Genomic DNA, 15,234 nt, shown 5'->3' with positions numbered 1-15,234 from the left:
AACAATTCGACAACAAGGAATTCAAGCAGTTTTGTGACGAACTGGGTATCCATAAAAAATTCGCCTCAGTAGCAAGGCCACAAGCAAACGACCAAGTTGAAGCTGTCAACAAAACCATCTAGCACACTCTAAAGGCCAAACTTGGCGCAGCCAAAGGGAATTGGGCTGACGACCTCCTCGAAGTCCTATGGGTGTACAGAATAACTCCAAGGACCTCCATCTCAGAAATACCTTTTTCACTAGCATACGGATGCGAAGCGATGATCCCTGTAGAGGTGGGAACTGGTTCACTTTGGAGGGACTTGTACAATGAGGCCGATAACGAGGCACTTATGAGAGCAAGCCTAGACCTTGTTGAAGAACATCACAGCAAGGCTTCGCTAAGGATAGCAATCTATCAGCAACGCACAAAGAGGTTCTTCGATTCAAAGGTCAGGCGAAGAGACTTCCAGGTCGGCAACCTTGTATTAAAAGAAGTATTTATCGGTACCAGGGAACCAAGTGCGGGAGTGTTAGGACCAAACTGGGAAGGTTTATACCGCATCGACAAAGTGATAAGGCTGAGGACTTATCACCTCAAAAGGCTGAAAGGTTCCAAAGTACCTCGAGCTTGGAATGCTGAACACCTTCGGCCATACTATCAGTAATTCCGAACTCAGTTTTCCTTGTAAATTAACTTGCAATTTGTGTAAATAATTTCCTTGCAAAGTGTTATTTTTTGTGCGCTTGTAACAATCTTCACATGTAATCTTGTTCGTGTAAATGTGTTATCACATTTGTTCTAGTGAATGTAAGCAACCAGGAAGTACTCATGTATAATAAAGCGAACAGAAAATTGTAAAGGCAAAAATGTATTTCATTAATGTGGAGTACAATGGGCAAAATGGAATCATTACAACACCTAATCCAGCCTCTAGAGGGCCGACCTCCTTGTCCTACGGCTGGTCGGCTGAGGGTTTATCCGTGGCGTGTCCCGAACCTTCTGCTTGGGAGGCCGCCGCTTCATCATCCTCCCGCGCCATGGATATAAGTGTATCTTACTAGTCTTCTGGGAGGTCGGACATGTCAAGGTTGCAAGGCATAAATAGAAACGATTGCCCATTCGGCAGCCTTCTCCTCGACCTCCGCTGCCTGATCCTGCATCTCTTGTGTTAAGGAAGCAACTTTTTCTTGGCTTTCCTGAAGTTCAACTTCGAGAGCTTGCCTTAGCTTCTCGGAGGCGTCCCTCTCTTGTTCTGCTCGCGAGGTCTACAAAGAGGTCGCTCTGAGCTCCTCGTCCTTCTCCTCGGCCTCCTTGGAGAGTCTGGCTATGGTCCTTTGCAGCTCATTTACTTCCTCTCTTTGCTTCTTGAGCTGTGCTTTTTGGAAGTCCACCGTACGAAGAGCCGCATCTCTTTCGTTCAGGTACCTATTTGCCGACTCAAAAGACAGATTTCTCTCTATTTCGGCAGCTTCCAGGCTTTGCTTGAGCGCTGCATTCTCTTCCTTCAGAGCAACATCTCCTTTTGTGGCTCCCAGTTGAACTTTCTCCATGGACATTCGCATGGAAATGAGAGCCTGCGAACAAAGAAAGATAGAGTTAGCTAATCAAAGGGACCTAAGGGAAGTCCTCGCCAAGGACAATTGGTTCACCTTGCTTAAGTGTTGGATTGATGTGGTCATTAGGCCCACGTCGCTGAAACTTGCGAACTGCTCGAACGATTCCGAAAGTCCACATTCCAATAATGCATAGACCACCGGCTGCAGGTACTCTGACAGGTTCCCCAGTGAGTCCAACACTGGAGTATCCTTCTTCGCGGCCTCAGCAGCGATCGTGTCGTCCATAGGTTCCTTAACCGACCTACTCGCGTCCGAACGCGACCTCTTTGATTGGTCGCCCTCAGATTTGTCTCTGATTCTTCGACCTGAATCTGTTTCCTCTTCTTTCGCTGGGCCGTTGTCTTTAGCCTTGCCTGAGTATGAGACAGCTCGAAAGCCTTCGTTTTTCGTGTTGTGTGGAACGGTCGAAGCAACTTTGGCTGCTTTGGCTTTCTTTGTCTGAGGGAAAGTGATCTGCCTTCATCGCAGCTGCTCTAACTCCTTCGGAGGCATGATCGCTGCATGCAAAGCGTCATTAGTACTGAAATATCATTTCACGACCAGAAAGGGGTCAGTTAGCAGGACTTACACAACGGGGGCTCTAACAACGCGTTTGCGTTAAAGAAACCGTATTTTCGCAAACTCGCGATCGTCACAAGTTTCTTCGTGTCGCGCTTCTCCTTCGATAGGTAGCCAAAATGCACGATCCTACGTCTATTGAAGAGCAGCCCTAGGTCGGTCGTTTTGTTAACTGCTAGAAAGGAACCAGGTCGTTAGCAAAGCACATTTCGAATGTAAGATAAAATAAAATAAAATAAAAGGGAAAGAGGTCTACTTGGATCCTGGAAGCGGCAATGACCATCATAACAAAAGAAGAAAAATTTCGTTTCATAGGCACCCGTATTACTCGGATAGTTATGTATCCCATCGGCCATAGTAGGTCGCCTGGACAATTAGTAAGAGTCCTTGTCCATACTCTTCTTCAAATAATACGAGCAGCCGACCTCTATCGCGGACAGCTCGCCCAGTCCGTTCTCTTGGCACGCGATGTACATTGCAACTGCAATGACGTGCGCATTCGGGGTCAACTACATCAGCGCAACCCCAAAGTGGTCCAAAAGCGACCTGATAAAAGGGTGGAAGGGGATTAGTCCCCCACCCTTGATGATCTCCTCGGAGACCGCAGTCAGACCACTTAGCGAGTACCGCGATGAGTGCTCCACGTCGAGGAAAGCATCTACCTCGATAGCGTATTGCTTTATTACCCTCTCGAGCTCTTCCCCGGTAAGCACCGAGAAGACCTCGATAGAGATGTTTAGAGCATCCTGTGGGGACGAACTGGTTCTCTGTTTGGATCTGGTTATTGAGGGGTCCATTTTGCCGGTCTGCAAAGGCGACAAGCAGAAGGGTCATTTAGCCACCTTACACTATTTTGTACAATGATGTGGGAGGAAACAAACTCCCAGAATCCCAAAAGAAACCCTAACGGCATGATTCGAGCCGCCATTCATGGCTTGAACCAGACCTAAGCATCTCGTCTTCGATAGGCTGTCGGAAGACAGACGCCATTCAACCACGGAAATATAATAAAACAAAAATAGGGAGAAGCTCCTACCTTACGGAGTGTGAGAATGGTTTCCGCTTTGAATGCCGAAAAAACGCTGGTTTGAAAGGCAGAGATTCCAAGTTTGTGAAAATCTTTTACTCTCTAAGAAAAAAGGCTATGGTGACATTGCCTAAGAATGACTCGAGGTTTTTATAGCGTATGAATCGGCGCTTGGGTTTCTCGAAATCGAAACGATGTTTGGGCGTCAAAGGTTTCTTACCGTTGATCACGACCACGTGTCACGCATCAGCGGGGAAGAATGAGCATCATGACTGGACAAAGTCAAACCTTCATCTCTTCCATCGAAAAGCCCAAACGACGGCCATTCTCTCTTTCTCAGAGCATTAATTGCGTTTCAAATCCACATTTAATGCTCTGATAAGGGGCGTCGTTCCAACGTATTGCATATTTAATGCCCTGATAAGGCGTACTGTGTCAGCGTATAACGCATTTAATGCATCTGGCTGGCACTTATCACGCACAGGGCACACCTGTCAGCGCAGGGGCTACTTCATTAAATGCACCCATATTAAAAGAACAACAGGTGGCGTCTGACGAAATCAAGTCGTTTGTCCCCTGCAAACAATGAGCATGCGAGGTCGTTCTCGAAAAAAAGAAAAAAAGTGTCATCCCGACCTACTTTCAGATAGGTCAGAATTTCCAGAATTTCCAGGAATCATCTAATTGCGGCATGATTTGTAGTTTCCAAGGTTCGATTCTCAAACCTTAAAAACTAGGGGACTTCTGTTATGCCTGGGAACATAGGGCTGACGTGGCACCCAATTAAGTGTGAAAGGCCAGACCTCGCGAAGAGCCTACTGCCATTCTGACGCAGCTGCTTCGTGTAATCATGGTGGCATTCACAGCTTGCCTTCGTCAGAGTAATGAATACACGTCAGGCCAGCAAGGAGTTGTGATAATCCCGCGTGTCCAATCCCTGCAGCAAATCACGTGAATTGCTCTAAAAGAAGGATTTGCACGGATCATCCCACCAACTTACAAATTCAGTGATTATTACCTCAAGACATCCCACTATAAAATGAGAGCTCCTCTCTCATTAAGGGGATTTGCACATTTTACTCTTGGCAAAAACTCTCTCTCTCTCTCTAGAATAGATAGTCTTTGATACCTTGTATCATCAGTGTAAAGTCAGTCGTCTAAAGCGACCTGACCCTTATCATTAATAAAAACATCAGTGGACGTAGGATTTGCTTCCTTAGCATCCGAACCACTTTAAAACTCCTTCTTCAATGCATTTACTTTCATTTTTCCAAACCATTCATGTGTGTCTTTTGGGGCCAACTCAACATTTCACACGTGCGTTTCGTTGGTGTCAAAATCACGCATCAACAGCATCCAATCTCATTGAATATATGAGTGTTCACCTGAGCTTGAACGACTAAACCTAAGGGCAAAATTATCCCCAACTGAGTTAACGGCAATGACAAATGCTAGTTTTACAAAGACACATACAAATGGGATATACAAAGACAATTCCCACCCTTGATTTTCATGATTTATCTCTTTCTTTCTCATTCTGTTTTTTTTTTTGTTTTGTTTTTTTCTTCTGGATGATGTCACTTTGTAGCCCTCTTTGTATGGGTCTTTGTAAGGATAGCATTTTTCAAGGGCAATACACGGAAATTGTGAAGGACTCACTTATATTTTTTGAAATTTCATGGACTTGGGTGATTTTTAGGCAAAAATTTGGGGATTTTAATAATAAAGTAATAGATATTGTGCTGGCTTGTCACAACTCAAAATTCACAAGTTATTTTTCTGCTAAATTTAATTAATAAGTAACATTAATTCTCATTCGTTAATGTTTAACCCCAAAAAAAGAAAAAAAAAAAACCTTTTGTGGTATAGGAAGAAAACCCTCCTTCAGCTGAATCAGCTCTCCTCAAGGCTCAATCTTTATAGTCAGACTCTACACATTAGATGCTATTAACTATAAATCATATTTAAGTTATTAATCCCATTCCTAGGTCCTGAATTTTTTGTTTCAATTTCTTTTTGAAGGCAACTTTCACTGCAGACCAAGATTAGCGCATGAATTTTAGTAAGATATCATCTATTACAGAACTTCACTAGATGCTTTGTCAAACACAGGGTCCAAGGAACAAGAGTTTTGAGCTTCATTACATTTGTAACACCTTTCTAGATTTATATCATTGGATACTGATCCTAAATACAAATTGAAGGAAGGTAAAATTCCTCTTCCCTGAGTCTGACTAAAGAAACAAGGAAAAATTAACATAAAGGTACATGTACGACAACCAGAAACTCACATGAAAATGCAGCCATATTTTGAGGCCACTGAGTTAAATATCTAATTCTAATGTCAAAAAACATCCTTGTCAATACTCTAGTCGTATAGGCGTATAGCTCAATTCAAAACTAAAATGCACCGGTTAGCATAAAAAGTATATCAATGTCGAATTCCTTCTACTATACATATGTGACACAATTTAAAAAAAGAAAATCTATAGATAAAAAGGATTGTTTTACACTTTGATGATGATTTTATCAAGAAAGAGAAACAGAGAGAGAAGTTTGATGACAACAATCAGCAAATTATATATACTGATGTAAACTTTCATGAGCTAGATTCAGAATGCATGTGTAAGAAACTTCATTGTATATCGAATCTCCAACTTTAATTGCATTGTATGAAAGCAAAACTTTAGGACCTTAATTTGTACTATACTCATATAGTGACGGATTCAACCAGAACCTGTAACATTGTATCCTAACCTCAATTATTTACCAAAAACTCGTTAGCTTTTAACCTCAAAGTTTACCTGCTCCTCCACCAGTTTTCCCGCCAAGAAGAAAAATGCAAGAAATTAACTCCTGACTACTTTTCACTCTCATTTTTTGCACCCTTGTTGTTACCTTGATCACCATTGACGATCTCCTTAGCAACAGTAAGACCAATCTCTGGCATATTGTCGTTGATATCTTGATCACCACCGAGTATCTCCTTAGCAACAGTACGACCAATCTCCGGCATCTTTTTCGAACATTGTCATAGTCAACCAACCGTCACTCCTCACTTGCTCGAAACGAAATCGTGGACGTCCGTTGTCGTCCAACGTAGACAAAGATGTCGTTGGTAAGTCATTTATTGGTGGTATGTTGCTGTTGAGCGTAGACAAAAATGCCGGCGTATCATTTAATTTCATATTCTCTCTCATCATCACTCCAGGCAATCTTGATGAACTTGATATCAAAGACGACTGAGCAGAGCTCACGTCCACCAAGCTCTCAAACCCTAGGTTCTCAGTACACATATTGTACCAGTCGGTACTTCCTTTGGTAGTTCCTGGAGGCCTGAGTTCTCGGACAAAGCTCGTTCTGGCAGCCGCGTCAGTTTGTCGGAGAATGTTGTCAACTCCGGTAGGGAATCCGGTGAGTAAAGATTCAAAAGATCTAGTGTTCTCTGATGGAGCAACGTCTTCCAGGAGTGGTGAGGTATCATTTCGGGGAGGCTAAGGTGGTCGGTTCTCTGAGGTGAAGGAACTGCCCAATTTAGCACCACGCACTCGTGTTCAAAATAAAAATAAGAGTAAACGACATATTACCACCCAAGGTTTGATGAAATCCCAAGTTAGTACCATTGGTTTCATTTATTCCATATTCACACCCTTAAAGTGATGGAAAAACGTTTGATGTAACGGTAAAGGGGTAAATTGGTCATTTTATATGGGCGACGCACGTTAGCAGACCACCGTCTCTAACAGTCCTCCGATGCACATTAGCAGTCATCGTTCCCGATGTTTTTCGCTCTTTTCCAACGATTCTTCTACCCAAAATCACCCTTGTCACCACCATTTGAACCCCTATCCTTCCCTCTACAAAACCATGCCATTCACAACCCCTCATCACTCGCCGATCTCCGGCCACAACAATGAAAAACAGCCGATGAACACGAACTCTCGGCTGGCGAATGACGACGAAACAGTTGCTGGGGACATAGGGGTTTTATAGATTTGGGGACGGTGGTTGCACTGGTGGTATCCAATTGGATTTTCACCGCCGGAATCGACCGGAATCCGGTGAAGAACATCGAAACCCTAAGCCTAACGGTACCGGCGATTGGAAGGGCAAATGAGTTAGGAACCAGAGGGGTTTTGGACGACGGACTATGGAGAAGGTGATGGAGGTGACCAGGGGGTTCGACGTCATCGGAAACAGCCCAGATCGGGCTGTTTCCGGCGAGGGTGTATAGTGACCGGGGGTGTTTTTTATATAATTTGAAAATAAAATGATAAGTTTTGTAATTCTACTAATTTAGGGGTTAAAACATAATTTATTAATTTAGGGTTAAGGGCATTATGGTAATTGCATCCTCTAAACCCTAAAAATTCATAATATTGTTACTTTAAGGGTGAGAATCTAGAATAAATGGAACCAATAGTACTAACTTGGGATTTCGTCAAACCTTGGGTGGTAATATGCCGTTTACTCTAAAAATAAAAACAAAACCTCATTCTAACTATAAATTTTAATGTATAAAGCTCTGTATTTGTTGTTGACTTGTTAACATATGGTTTTTATTATTAACTCAATGTAATTTTATTATTAACTCAATGTAATCCAATAATAAACAAATGCCCAACCTCCAACAGATGGGCTTTGGCAGATCACCACATAGGTCCATTTGAATAAGAATCACATTTAGGATCTTAACAGTATATACTCAAAAGAAAAATAAAAGTAATAGACCTCATATCAATCTCAAGCTTATTAATAAACTTGGTTTGTGGTTGTCTCTAGTCTCTACCTCATCCACTGTCTTTTCCATCAAGTTGATAACTCAGCAAACTGTTCCATTAGATAAGGTACAAACAAGAAGATGCTTAAATTTATCATTAACTTAAAAACATATTTTACATCTATTCCAACAAGTTTAAGTAACAATGAAATGCACAAAAACAAACAACTCTTCCCTCGTTTCAACAAATTCACATCAAACCTCGAGAGTCTACCTTCCCTCTATAAACACTCATCAATTCAGGCACTTCCTCCTTATATTTCATCACAAACCTCTCCAAGTAGCACTTCTCCGCAGGCAGTAACACAGTACTTAACCTTATATCCTTTATCAATCCCTTGGACAACAAAACTTCAATAACTGAACATCTAGGGATAATTCTCTTCTCCATGCTAAAAAACAACACCACCGGACATTCCGCAATCATTCCTGATGGCAACCCCATCTTGTTCACAAAAAAATCCATGCTTCTCATGATTTTCTTCTCTGACAAAATCATACAATGCGGGTGCTTCCTAAATGCTGCTAGAATCATGTCTTCAGACCAACCCCAACTCTTGTACGCCTCAATACACCGTTTCCGTATCGACTTATTACCCTTCCCAGAAATCACATGTACTGCTAACACAAATGTTGTTTTCTGGGTATCAAACCCCATTTCCTTAACCTCTCTCACAGTTTTACAAAACTCTTCATGTCTTTGCATCACAGCCTCTGGAAAATGAGTCAATAACAATGCTATACACTTCTGTGGCACCCCTAGTTCACTCAAAAACCCAACATTAGGTAACAGACTCTTGGAATAATCTTCATGAAAAATCCAAGTTGTGCGCTTTAAAGCAGAAACAATCTTTTCATCGGATAATAAAACACTCCTGAGGAAGTTATAAGAAGGTATAATTTGGTTCTCTAAGCTTCTAGTCAATAGTGTGACGTCAGAAGAAAGTGTTCTAGTAAGATCAGATTGTGAAACACCTATTGAATGAAAAAACTCTAGTTTAGGCAAAAGGGTTTTCTGAGTATCGGCTAAAAGAAGCCGAGGGCGTTTTCTAATAAGCTTAGAGATCTGAGTTTTTGAGAATCCATAATCTCTTAAAAGGGCCAAAACGGCGTCTGGTCTCTCACGGGATCGAAGCTGTAGTTTTTGTGAAGCTGAGATTGAAGCTTCTGGGGACAACCCACATGAGTTTATGAGGTAACTGACAGTGAAAGAGTTTTGTTGTTGTTGTTGTGCTGGCGACGGCTTTGCAGAGATTTCGGCACTGATGATAATGGTTTTATGAGGAGATGAAACGAAATAGGGTTTAAAATTAGCTCTGAAGTTTGTAAGGGTTTTGGGGAAGAGAATACCACCGGGGATTGCTGGATAGACTAATCTTAAACCGCGAAGATTATTGATAAGTGCCATATCCACGAAAATAACGGTTGCCCTGCCCACTTATGTCAATACAAAACCCGCCGTGGTCGAGGCTGTGGATAGTATGCTTTGCTGGGTTTCAAACCCACCGCCTCTGGATGGAGACAATGTTTTTGCTATATGGATAAATACATATAAATAAATGACTACAATTGAGAATTTAGTCTATGAGATGATATATACAATACTTTTGAAAATATTATAATTTAAACATTTTAAATCATAATAATTAACAACCGACTATTCACTCCACTTATATATATTTAAGTTCCTCGCCTCATGCACTGCACTTTTATTGTCTTGATTAAATACAAAACTCACATAACACAGACTTAACATCTACGGCGCACCTACGTTATTATTATATACAAACACTCTTTTAACTAAGATTTATGCTATTACGGATGGTTTCTTTGAGAGCAGATGCTCCAGAGATTTAGGGTCGGTCACAGCAGGACTGCAAGTGAAGTTTTGGCAAACGAGTGCTACCACTTTGTCCGCAGAAAAATTATTCTTCGCCATGACGGCACTGTTATTATTATTTTCTGCCCAAAAATCCATCTCTTCCGTGTCCGTGGGATCTATGTGAATCACCTGCCATAAGTTGCATCAAGAATAATAAGTGAAACAGAGAAACAAATTAGTATAAATGGCAACTATCATTACGCAGACATTTCTACTTACTGTTTTGTTGGGATCATACGAGGCATGAGCCGCAGCAAGCATGTTTTCAAAGTCCACAGAAGCTTTATGGCCAACTAAGACTACGTGCTTCCGCGAAGGAACAGACAGCATATCTGCTGCACAACACATCAAGGGCACTGCCACAGCCGTTTCTTTCAATCTTGATTCAAAAACTGCCTGCAAAACCATGAGAATTGAAGCCAGGTTGTCACACGTGAACCAAAATTGTATTCAACAAGAGTCGATTTTCACATAGCAATAATGTACCAGGACATGCTCTGCATTTTGCCTGTAATGATCAGATTTACTGCCAGCAACCATGGAGGCCAGTCTCATAAGATTAATCACAGAGACTGAGTTCCCTGATGGCTCTGCCCCATCATGGTCTTCTTTTACACGGAGGAGAACTGAAGGATCTTCTCCAGGAGTGTTAAAAAATCCTCCTCCCTCTCTATCAAGAAACAGTTCATCCTGGAAAATTATTTTAAAAGTGAATTGCAAAGCTTCAAGGCAGAAAATTGAAACAAATATTAGAGGAAATATATACACATATAATATATTTTAGTTCTTGCCTGGGTTTTTTGCAATTCAATCGCCCAAACTAGCCAGTATAATCCACCACCAAACTCATATAGATCCAGCAAACTAGATATTAAGAAAGCATAATCATCCAAAAATCCAGGCGCTTTTGATGGACCATTCCTAAAGCTATGGTGCAGCCTCTGAGTTTGTTTATCATAAAGATGCCTTCTAATAAAAGACGCTGCCTTCTCGGCAATTTCCATATACTCCTTGGGCTGCAATTTGAGTGATGCAATTTATGAAGGAACCAACAAACCAATGATGCAAAATACCATAACACTATCACATCAGTCTATTAACTAGGGAGCCTAAAATTCACTGAACTAGAACATCAATAATCCTATAGATGTTGATAACCCAATTGTTTGGGTACTATGTGTGAACAACCCACGAGCAAGCCTGTTAGACATGGTTTGAAATTATTCACTCAAGCATTAGTTTAGAGGGCACTATGATCATGAATGTCTTTAATCAGATAAAATATAAAGTAGACAATTAATCAAAATTATCAGTGTGTCAAACCTCAATATTACGTTAAAATGATGGCTGCTGCAGCAACATTGTCATTTGAAACAAAGTATACATAAAAATCAATTTAATTATTTAAAGTTGCCAGGCAAAGCCAAAGGGGTATAAATCTTACATCACAGCCAACAACAGGGAAGTTGAATAGAGTGCTCTTAGCTTCACTCTTGAGTATTTGTGAAGCTCTTGCAAAAGAAGAAATCACAAGACCGTTCCACGAAACAATTACCTAACAAGCACCTGACCAGTTAATGTGTGCATAACCAGTAAGAGGAAAGCCAAAAAGAATTTGTGGGCCTTTTATCAAATGAGTTCCTAATTTTAACAGATACTACCTCATCTTTGCTTTTAAGGAGCATAAGCAAAGCAAAATACCTTATCATCTAAATGCGGCCTTGGCCGACTAGATCTTACATCAAAAAGTTTTCTTCTGCATTTACCCAGAATATCAAGATACTTTTCAATTGATAGGCCATGTTTTGATGCCAAGGCAGAAGTTTCATTCAGTTCAATTAGCACATTTTTCCCCTTGAATTCATTGTGTGGATCACTCATCCTAGAAAGATCACAATTTCCTGTTGGCTTCATATAATAGTGTTCCTTAAAAAGACTTGCATGCTCTCCAAGGATATCTTCAACCTTAAAGAAGAAAAACCAGGTAGAAAATTCCAGATCAATAGAAGTAACCACAAACTAACAAGAGGACCAACATTACACCAAAAGATAAAAGAGTAAGATTTGGTGTCATCCAATATGTAGATTTGAATTAACAAAAACAAATAAATAAATCAGATAGTAAATAATCCAATTAGGTGAACAAATCGTTTTTCTTGATGTATAATATCAAAAACATAGTATCAAAAATCCTAGTTAAATACTTTCATTATACCCATACTTGTACTCTCGAGCTTTGAGATTTCCCTACAAACTTAAGCTTTTTGGACAAGTGGTAATTAAGTTAGAAAAAACAACCTCTTTGGTGGTCCATACATAGAAGGCTCCTTCCTTTTTACGAGAGGCACCGTCAGATTCAGCGCTATCAGCATCTTCTGCTGAAAAGATCTCACCTTCTGGTCCAATCATGTCTCTTCTCAAATAATCAAGGATATCTCGGGATACATATGAATAGAAAACATCTTTAGTGATGGAAAAAGCATCCAAGTAAACATTAGCAAGTTGCCCTTGATCATACAGCATCTTCTCAAAATGTGGAACTACAGATAAAAGACCACAGCATCAGTTGTTTGCAAAAGATGTGAAAAAGGTACCAGTCTTCAACAAGAACATAAAGAAATATCAAAAATCAAATTGGAAGCTATAAGGAGCCACTTTTCATTTATGGTTGACTCTGTGCCAAACCATCTTAATCAGAAATGAAATAATAATCTTATGAGAAAATCAGTAATTTCTTCAAAAAAATAAAAAACTAACCATGCCAGCGCTCATCCACACTGTATCTGTGAAATCCACCTCCAACATGATCATGAATGCCTCCCTTTGCCATGCATTGCAAGGTAAATAAAACCATTTTTTTAGACTCATTTGCTTCATCCGATTTCCCAGTCTCCTCCAACTTTTTTGAATGATAAAGCATCAATTGAATCTCAACAGGTCTAGGAAACTTGGGGGCAGATCCAAACCCACCAAACCGTGAATCATATGTTCCGGAAAGCTGAAAGAAATAATACTTTAGAAATAGACTGCAGCTTTCGACAATGTAAAAGCTCAAAGAAGTGCAAATGTTGAAAATCATACATTCTCGTTGAGAGAGGAATTATAAAAAGAAAAGAACCATCAAAGTTTCTCTGCACAGGCTTTCTCAAAATTAGACTTGAGAACAAATTTATCCCAATAATTACAATAGTATTTCATATTCTTTCCCCATAACAATAAAAGAGAACATATAGGAGAAAAGAGAGAGTGGGTGCAGCAATTCTTAAGTGCTGTAGTTCTACCAAAGGTGCAGAAATAAGTATGGTGACAGTAGTCACCCATGCAATCATGGAATCTATTGAAACTAAGAAACTGGAATGAATCCTATCAAGCAAATTCTAGGGACTATGAATCACATTAATCCCAGAGGAAACAGAAGCTTTTTCTTGACTTTTCTTTTTGGTGGTAAAAACACCTGAAAAGAATGGATGTAGAATGAACTTTACTTGTTCTGCACATAGGTGCAATGCATTTTGTGGAAGTCCATCTGGCAATTTAGTTGAACTTGCACTTGACGATAATGCTTCCGACAGCTGTTGAATAGCAAAGGCTCCACTCTGAATAAGCTCATCCTTGTTATTATCCCAGGCAATTTTCACCTTTCTGAAAGAGCTCAGTAATATCAGATAGGTAGAGGTGGCATAAAATAATACAGTAATTATAGTTTCTTTTCCTTTTACATAATTTTTTGATGAGTAAATTTTCATATCCAATTTTCAGAGAATAATTGTTTGTGTTGCAAATTGGAAATTTTTGGTCAAGGAATATTCGCCACTATTACCACCATAATAAAGTAGGGAAAAAGGAAAGATAACTTAAGCTTCTTATTTTTCCATGGGAAGGGAACATAATCTAGTTCAAGAGAAAGAATACTCTTACTTAAGAATAGTCTTAAATCCTGGTCTTCCATATTTATCCTCAGGGGGGAAGTAAGTTCCGCCCATCAATGGTTTCAAATCAGGTGAAAGGAAGACACTCAAAGGCCAGCCTCCACCGCTATACAAAGCCTGAACATATGTCATATACACCTGAAATGTTGATGAAATTGAAATTAGAAAATTGCTACTTTCATGAAACTGTGCAACTAAACCAGCACAACAACAGATGTAATCTTTTTTATATTTCCCATTATTTCTGGGAAACCCATAAACTGTGAACATTTGCATAATGCTAAAGATATGTATTTGGTCAAGATAATCGCAGTATTCCAACAGCTTATATGAGGATAAAAAGCCTTTACCTTATCAATGTCTGGTCGTTCTTCTCGATCCACCTGTTGCACTAAAGTGTTAGAACAGAATACAGAAATGTACAGCTACAAGAGTGTTCGCTTCTAATTCTGATAAACACATAAACTAAAATATGAGATACTATTACAAACTACTATAAGTATTCAAGAATCGATCCGTGAACTCACCTTAACGCTAACAAACCAATCATTCAACAATTTTGCCACCTCTTCATTCTCAAAGGACTCCACTTCCATTACATGGCACCTTGTCAATCATTTACACCATACAGTTAGTCGTCATAACTTTGAGTTCACTAGACGTCAAATTAATTTCCAAGAACAGATACGAAATCTAACCAGTGACAGGTACTGTATCCAACTTCAAAGAGATCCAAATAATCAAAATTAGCTACATGTTAGCGCATAATTTTGCAAATTACAAGGTAAAACAAATGAATAGTGAATAAGAAGCAGAGATTTCACTTGATAAGAAGATGGGTACGTTTCTCTTTCTTGCTTCAGCAAAAGCTTCTTCATCCCATGGATACCAATTAACCTGTTGAATTAAAGGAAAAAAGCTTCAAATTAATGATGTACCCATCGTTGAAACATTCTCTATTTAAGCCAGAAAGATAATAAAGCTGGAAAAAAATAAGGAACTTTTTGCTTACAGGATTATGCGCATGTTGAAGGAGATAAGGGCTATGCTCAGTTGCAAGACGGTTAGAATGCTTGTGAGGATCAGAAGTCGATGTGGTAGTTGGAGCAGCCATAGCCAACACTTTGCAGTTGTGAATAGGTCGAGGGTAAATGAAGGAGAAAGGTGAACGAAAAGGTTTAAATGAGTAAGGGAACTTTCTAGGCAACGAGTATAAATAGGTATTTTGAAGGAGAAATGAAGAGCATAGCAGTGTTTTGAGCATAGAATTAGAGGGGTTGTTTGAAAGGAAAGAAGGGGAAGGCGGATTTATAAAGTTACTAACAATGAAGCGGTGTTTGTTATGCACAGTGGAGAAGGAAGATTTTAGAGGAGTTGCCAATGCCATATGTTCGGGGGTTAGCGATAAGTCATTATACGTGAAACGTGGAAGTTTGGCTTAGTTCGTCTCATGTTGACA

The 15,234-nt window shown here is 40.0% G+C and overlaps 2 protein-coding genes across 3 annotated transcripts; both read right to left on the bottom strand.

Annotated features, from left to right (window-relative positions):
- Positions 1-8,056: 8,056 nt before the first annotated feature.
- LOC116117386 lies at positions 8,057-9,464 on the bottom strand. Its single transcript, XM_031403434.1, has one exon. It carries the CDS (start codon positions 9,370-9,372, stop codon positions 8,155-8,157), a length of 1,218 nt encoding a protein of 405 aa, XP_031259294.1. The 5' UTR covers positions 9,373-9,464; the 3' UTR covers positions 8,057-8,154.
- Positions 9,465-9,604: 140 nt separating this feature from the next.
- Positions 9,605-15,146, bottom strand: LOC116117364 (spermatogenesis-associated protein 20). 2 transcript variants are annotated; one of them, XM_031403408.1, is made up of 15 exons: positions 14,788-15,146; positions 14,600-14,672; positions 14,474-14,495; positions 14,303-14,381; positions 14,126-14,158; positions 13,765-13,913; positions 13,332-13,488; positions 12,604-12,844; positions 12,145-12,386; positions 11,548-11,811; positions 11,291-11,401; positions 10,638-10,862; positions 10,333-10,536; positions 10,066-10,242; positions 9,605-9,975 (listed from the first exon to the last, which is right to left on the bottom strand). In XM_031403408.1, the coding sequence occupies exons 1-15, from the start codon at positions 15,037-15,039 to the stop codon at positions 9,772-9,774; spliced, it is 2,433 nt and encodes an 810-aa protein (XP_031259268.1). In that variant the 5' UTR covers positions 15,040-15,146; the 3' UTR covers positions 9,605-9,771. The 2 variants fall into 2 exon arrangements, with proteins under 2 accessions (XP_031259268.1, XP_031259272.1); XM_031403412.1 differs by lacking the exons at positions 14,474-14,495; positions 14,788-15,146.
- Between the last annotated feature and the right edge of the window lie 88 nt (positions 15,147-15,234).

The sequence above is a fragment of the Pistacia vera genome, unplaced genomic scaffold (genome assembly GCF_008641045.1).
Source record: "Pistacia vera cultivar Batoury unplaced genomic scaffold, PisVer_v2 Contig123, whole genome shotgun sequence".
Taxonomy (NCBI): Eukaryota; Viridiplantae; Streptophyta; class Magnoliopsida; order Sapindales; family Anacardiaceae; genus Pistacia; species Pistacia vera.
The sequence above is the reverse complement of the archived record's forward strand: the minus strand, read 5'-3'. Positions and strand labels throughout refer to the sequence as shown.